At 35.9% G+C, this 6,091-nt stretch overlaps 3 protein-coding genes across 8 annotated transcripts in view; 2 read left to right on the forward strand and 1 right to left on the reverse strand.

The window, feature by feature from the left end:
* The window catches only part of LOC107610166 (exocyst complex component SEC3A-like), a 12,017-nt gene extending 11,171 nt beyond the window's left edge, over positions 1-846 (forward strand). For 3 of the 4 annotated variants that reach the window (XM_021106207.1, XM_016312260.2, XM_021106205.1), the window contains 2 exons: positions 116-228; positions 406-846. In XM_021106207.1, the coding sequence (XP_020961866.1) occupies positions 116-226 (111 nt within the window). In that variant the 3' untranslated portion in view covers positions 227-228; positions 406-846. The remainder of the gene's footprint in view (positions 1-115; positions 229-405) is intronic. The other variant, XM_021106206.1, reaches the window with a different exon arrangement.
* On the reverse strand, positions 998-3,148 carry LOC107610167. 2 transcript variants are annotated; one of them, XM_016312261.2, is made up of 4 exons: positions 2,854-3,148; positions 2,381-2,680; positions 1,796-2,136; positions 998-1,305 (listed from the first exon to the last, which is right to left on the reverse strand). In XM_016312261.2, exons 1-4 carry the CDS (start codon positions 3,008-3,010, stop codon positions 1,087-1,089), a joined length of 1,017 nt encoding a protein of 338 aa, XP_016167747.1. In that variant the 5' UTR covers positions 3,011-3,148; the 3' UTR covers positions 998-1,086. The 2 variants fall into 2 exon arrangements, with proteins under 2 accessions (XP_016167747.1, XP_020961867.1); XM_021106208.1 differs by having other exon boundaries at positions 2,381-2,735; positions 2,854-2,968.
* LOC107610168 lies at positions 3,438-5,715 on the forward strand. Of its 2 annotated transcripts, XM_021106209.1 has the most exons (6): positions 3,438-3,608; positions 3,726-3,783; positions 3,924-4,292; positions 4,769-5,109; positions 5,199-5,321; positions 5,589-5,715. In XM_021106209.1, exons 1-6 carry the CDS (start codon positions 3,531-3,533, stop codon positions 5,700-5,702), a joined length of 1,083 nt encoding a protein of 360 aa, XP_020961868.1. In that variant the 5' UTR covers positions 3,438-3,530; the 3' UTR covers positions 5,703-5,715. The 2 variants fall into 2 exon arrangements, with proteins under 2 accessions (XP_020961868.1, XP_016167748.1); XM_016312262.2 differs by lacking the exon at positions 5,589-5,715 and having other exon boundaries at positions 5,199-5,575.

Here is a 6,091-nt window from a genome sequence, read left to right on the forward strand (position 1 = left end):
CTCAAGTTGATTCACATTTAAGAAAATGAAATTTGTTTGTTTCGATTTTGGAACATTTCTCCTAAAACTATGTAACACTCAACAATTTTTTATTGTCTCCCCAAAACTATTGCAGAAAGATTTCCTTGCTAAGTATGAAAGTTTTGCCTTTCTTGTCGGTAAGATATACCCTACCGAATCAATCCCTTCTATAACAGAGATGAGAGACCTTTTAGCCAACATGTAAAGGTTCGTGTGTGTATATACATTTTTCCCATTTTTATTTTATGTCTAATCATTTTTTTCCTTGCAATGTAGTTTGATTTCTTATACATTTCTGAGTAAACCGTATGGTTTACGTGATACAAAACAAGGTTTAGTTGATGGATTGATTAGTAAAAAAAACATTGTCAACTTTTTTTCCAGGAAATGAGAAAGTGGCTGTTGAAGATACGAGCGACTCATTGGACTCCTTACCAAGAGTTTGCACTTAATGTTTCCCGTCAAATGGATCATCTCATGTGCCATATGTGATCGTCGGGTTGGAAGCATTGAAGATGGAACAAATGATTTGCATTCTATAGATGATGCGGTCTTATTCTTATATAAGTCGTTGATTGAAGAGTTCTCAAAACTTGAATACCATTACAGAACTATTGCTGTACCCATGCTATATGCTATATGATATATGAAAGGAATCAAGTCTCTCTTGTTACATAAACAAAAAATTCATTGTTTGATGTGCACATCAGTCCTTAGATATATATACCTTCTTTCCTTTAATGGAGTCGCTACTTTAGCTTCTGATCCAGAATGCTAATTGTTTGCAAAGAAAACCAAGTTATTAATGTTATGACACATTTTCTCCGATGGTTTTGAGAAAAGATGAATTGAAATTCTCTGAAAAGAAGGATTGCATTTACATATTCTGAGAAAAAAAAAATGCATTCACCTTTTACGCATGAATAAAAGGACATACCTTAACAAGAAATTTAAAGATGAAAGGAGAGCACAAGGATACTTTTTAATGGAAAGGATTTCATTGATATTGATAAATTAATAATGATATCCCGCAAATTCATGCAATATACTCTTCTACAAGCCTACTCAATAATTGTCTGCTACAGGCCTAGAAGGGAAAAGCCTCACAAGAAATGTCATCAATGACCAAAGGCACACCATCCCTAGTAACTGAAAGGTCACCATGATTGCAAACAGAGCTCCACTTCGTTCCTTCACTGCTGGTGTGGAAGGAAGCTCCCTCATAGCAAACAACAATATCTCAGCAAAATTAGCCGCTTTTGAAACCTGATACATTCTATATACCTGCCAAATCAATTCAAAAAGTAGCGTTAATAAAACCAGTTACCGGGAAAAAGAACTTGTTTGGGAAACTTGCAATAAGACCTCTCCTTGAAAATAATCATGTTTGGGTAAAAATTGAAAAACATATTATAATATGAAAACTATTATAATTCAAAAACAATATTTTGAAACTTAACAATAACAAGCAAAAGTTGATTAGTTTGAAATTGTAGGTTTTACCATTTCGACCCAAAGTATCACATATTACATAATATAAAAAATTATTTCATATCTACTTTTGTAACTATACCATTTCAGAAAACAGTTTTCATATATTCCAAACACAATTGATTATGTTAACTACTTTTCAGCTAAAATATGCAAACATAATTTGATTATCATGTAATCTTCAAAAGCAATTACACCAATAAGGATTATTGAATAGGTTTTAATTTTTCAAGTATACTCTCCGCTCATCAGGCAGAAAAGGAATCTCATTAAACAGACAAACCTCAAATATAATTGGGACTATAGGCCAGCAAGATGACTCGCGTTGGTTCAAATATGTCTCGAACGCAATTTGAGCAACACAACCAACTAAAAATGGACCTATAGTCACAATAGCTTCCAGGGAAACCACTGACCAGGTCATGTACAACAGAAGGACAGGAACAATAATCTTCAGACCCGTTGTGAAGATGGCAGAGTATAGGTATCCTTTGAGGCCAGTGATGAGACCCCATCTTTTTGAGCTAAACTCCAAATAAGGATTCTGGACATTATCAGCCACGAGCAGAAATGTAGCAAATCCAATGTAGAACAAGATCTCGGAAAATAATGAACTCACAATATCTGCAACATATTAACAAATGTGTATAAAATAAAACTTCTCTCCCATCCTATACAAGTTTTCAAAAAACAAAACCCAGAGTACAAGTATAATAGAAATAATGAGATGGCAGTCAATAGTTTTCTATCAACAAGATCAAGTAACTGTGACAATTCTACTTTCAAACAACCCAATTTCAAGCACGAGACAGAAAGGTAATAGGTCTTAACTCAAACACATTTAACAGAAGGCACAAAGTTCTTTTACCTACTAGTCTCGGATCCTTAATGAAAGCCTCAACCACATCCCTGAGAAAAAATCGCGGCAGAATCAAACAGGATATGAATGCAGCAGGAGCTAAAAGCCAGAAAAAAGAGTTGTCCTTTTTTTCAAAGGAGGCATTTTTCGATTTTCCTCCTTCTACCGACGGGAATGTCATCCCATGAAAAGAACAGGAGCCTGATTTACCACTTACTAGCTCCACCTCATCATCAGAAGTAACAAATACATTAGAATCAGATGCATGCATAAGAGAAATTGAAGGCCATGTATCTACCCACTTCAAACCTGAAATCAAAATGTTAAATTTGATGAATGATTGGGACTTGGGAGACCCAAAACGCTACAAAAAAAAAAAAAGAAGAAGAAAAAACTCAGCTCATTTATTTATTTATGTTAGTATTTTATTTCAACGCAGCGCATAAGCAATGCAATAAAAAGAGAGAAAAAAAAAGGTGTACATTTGGACGCGCATGCAAAGCTCAAACTTGGTGTCTGAAATCTGAATGTGGTGCGAGTTCCAGGCGCTTGTGGATTACTACTCACTGAGATAATACGGCGATTAGAGAATTGGAGAGGTTGAGAGGGAAGACTACAGCAAAGGGCACCAAGTTCCATCCCTTCAATTTAGGGTTTTAGAAAACAACGAGCTTTGCCACCTTAAACCTCTCACTCCCTCACCCCTGTCACCATTCACTTGCCGTAAGTAATTCACGGGCACAGTAATGTCAAGAAAGCAAATTTGTTTTTCGTCTCATACCTAAGTTTTTACTATTTTTGAAATCTTTTAGGATAATAAAATTTTCTAACACAAACATGATTTTTTTTTCAAAAATAATGAAATTTGAATTTGCAATTTCTAAGAAAATATAAAAAAAATATATAATTTGAACTATAACTCTTAGTACCAACATGATTGAAAGCATACAAATTTAAATTAAAAATTTTGCACGAAAAATCGACAAGTAAAATCCCTATTTGAAGTAACTATAAATAATTTTTAATTTAAATTTAATAAAATTTGTTGGGTGAGAAAAGTTTTACAATGGTACTAGTAAACACTAGAACTGAAACTTGAAAGTATCGGACTAACGACTGAGTGAGGATAGTAAGGTAAGGGGTTAAGGTGGAAGAAGGGATGGAACTTCGAACCCTTTGTTGTGGTCTTACCTCTCAGCCTCTCCAATTCTCTAATCATCATCGTCGTTTAACCTCAGTACGTTCATATTGTAAAACTTAATCCACGCCTCCCTATCAATTTCTCATCTTTCCATAGCAACTCTTCTCTTCCTTTTTTCTCATTTTTTTTTCACTTGTCACCGTTTCTTGGCAGTCACAAGCGCTTCGAACCCGCGCCCCATTCGGATTTCGGTTTGCAGACACATCCAAATGTACGTTCTTCTTCTTCTTCTTTCTCCCACTAATTTCACTGCATTCTACTGTTTCAGTTTCTAAGATTATTTTTTTCTATTGAATTTGTTGTTTAGCATTTACATCAAAATCATTCAGCATAGAAACTCTTTGATTTCAGGTTTGAAATGGGTGAGTAAAGGGCCTCCATATTTGGAATTGGATAGATTCCAAAGGCCTCTTCTAATGCACGCTTCTGATTCAAATGTAAATGGTGGGTTGGAGGTTCGCCCAAACCGAAATTCTAGTGTAGCGGTTACTAGTTATAATGGGATAGAACCATTTCGAGGTAAACCAGGCTCTGTTTCGTTCTACGGTATTACATTCCAGTCTGTTGAAGAAGGGAAGTTGGAATCTGCACCCTTTGAAAAAGAGGAAAGCTCATACTTCTGGCTTTTAGCTCCTGTTGTGCTCATATCCTCTTTGATTTTGCCACAGTTCTTTATTGGAAATGTAGTTGAAACTTTCTTTAACGATGTGATCCTAGTAGGTATATTTCTTGACCTTTGCATTTTTCTTACTTTCTTTGCATATTATTATTCATGTGTTGATTCTGTCAACAGGAAGTTTATAGTTATTGGCCTGATATAGACATATAGTTGCAGGCTGAAAACCCAAGATAAAAACCATAATTTCTTTCAAGTAATCATATTTCTTAATGCCGATGCAATCTCTAGTTCTGTTTGAACTTCAAATACTATGAATAAATAACCTAACCTTCAATGTCAAGGTAACATCAGGGGAAGAAAAAGTCAAAGAACTTAGATAGTTTAGTTAGTTACTTGAATAGCTAAGAAATTCTTAAGAGGAAATCACAAGATACGTGAAGTGTTGATCCCATGGGATTGTGGACATGTTATTGCACATTCTTTTGGATTATATTTTCTGGATTTGTATGTAGGAAAATTGTTAGATGTTGGTGAGAAGTATCTCTTTATACACATTTCTGCTGCCAACAAACTGCAGATGTTATGAGTTCATTCTTTGTTGAGGCCACATTCTACATTGGACTTGCAATATTTCTGCTTGTGACTGATCGCGTCCAGAGGCCATATTTGGAGTATAGCTCAAAAAGATGGGATCTGATCACCGGCCTCAGAGGATACCGTCACTCTGCCGCCTTCACAATGGGTTTGAAGATTGTTGTTCCTCTCGCTCTTCTGTGGATGACTTCACCAGTGATTCCCATGGCAACTGTTGTGGCTATAACCCCCTTTTTAGTCGGCTGTGTTGCTCAAATTGCATTTGAGAGATTTTTGGACAAGCGTCGGACATCATGCTGGCCCCTAGTCCCAATTATCTTCGAGGTTTATTTATTTATTTATATATGTGTGCGTGCGCTCTCTTGCAATTTTCACATTGATTTTTAGCTAACATTGATCAATTGGTTTGACAGTTATTCAGACTGTATCAGCTTACAAGGGCAGCTAATTTTGCGGAGAGGTTGATGTTCTCTTTGAAGGGACTTGCTTTGACACCAGAAGTGCTGGAACGAACTGGAGCTTTATTTGCAATGATGGTAACCTTCCAAGCACTGGCGATTTTGTGCATTTGGTCATTGATGACGTTTCTTTTGAGGCTTTTCCCTTCTAGCTCTAGGCATGTACTAGAAAACAATTACTGAGTTGGATTTCGGAAGATTATTGTATGTATTCTATTTAGTTGATATCTTTGTTAAGAGTAACTTATATGCAAGCCTTTTTCATAAAAAAGGTTGTATACATTTTGTGCAGTCCTGAACCTACAAACTGAAAGGCACTTTTTTAATTTTGATATGGGGTAGCAGGTGGTGTATCGCATGGTTATGGGGTCTATGGTGCTTCACGCCGCTGTGATGGAGGTGTCAAACAAATCGGACGGTCCGATGAGAGGGGAAGTAATCGGATGGTCCGATTACTGAAATCGGCGGGTGCACAAATTGGACCGATTTGCGTACCGAAGACGTGGCGCGCATGCAGCTCTCCCCAGTGCATCACACTCCTTAAGCTTCGTTACACTCTTTTCCACCATCACTTTCACTCTCACCCTTCTCACTATCCGAAACCCACCCCAACACCACTTCTCCCTTCATTTCTTCCATTGTTTGGACCACCAAAAACACCATCAACAATTCAAAAACAATGCCTAGAGGACCAAAAATAAAAGAAGTTAATCAACTGGAGTTTCATTTGTTAATTATCTTGGAATTATGTAAGTTTTTATTATTAAATATTTTGATTTATTAAAAATAGTAATGATGTATATAGATTTAAGAAGATATTTTTTATTATAATATGTATGTTATTATAA

Source organism: Arachis ipaensis, chromosome B07 (assembly GCF_000816755.2).
Source record: "Arachis ipaensis cultivar K30076 chromosome B07, Araip1.1, whole genome shotgun sequence".
Classification (NCBI taxonomy): Eukaryota; Viridiplantae; Streptophyta; class Magnoliopsida; order Fabales; family Fabaceae; genus Arachis; species Arachis ipaensis.

Bases quoted from the DNA above. Each gene is read 5' to 3' on its own strand.
- LOC107610168 (XM_021106209.1), top strand. From the start codon at position 3,531: ATGGAACTTCGAACCCTTTGTTGTGGTCTTACCTCTCAGCCTCTCCAA. The intron at 3,609-3,725 runs GTACGTTCATAT...GTTTCTTGGCAG, and splicing joins ATCATCGTCGTTTAACCTCA to TCACAAGCGCTTCGAACCCG. The intron at 5,110-5,198 runs GTTTATTTATTT...TTGGTTTGACAG, and splicing joins TAGTCCCAATTATCTTCGAG to TTATTCAGACTGTATCAGCT.
- LOC107610167 (XM_016312261.2), bottom strand. From the start codon at position 3,010: ATGGAACTTGGTGCCCTTTGCTGTAGTCTTCCCTCTCAACCTCTCCAA. The intron at 2,681-2,853 runs GTACACCTTTTT...TTTTGATTTCAG, and splicing joins CTTTGCATGCGCGTCCAAAT to GTTTGAAGTGGGTAGATACA. The intron at 2,137-2,380 runs GTAAAAGAACTT...AATATGTTGCAG, and splicing joins TAAGGATCCGAGACTAGTAG to ATATTGTGAGTTCATTATTT.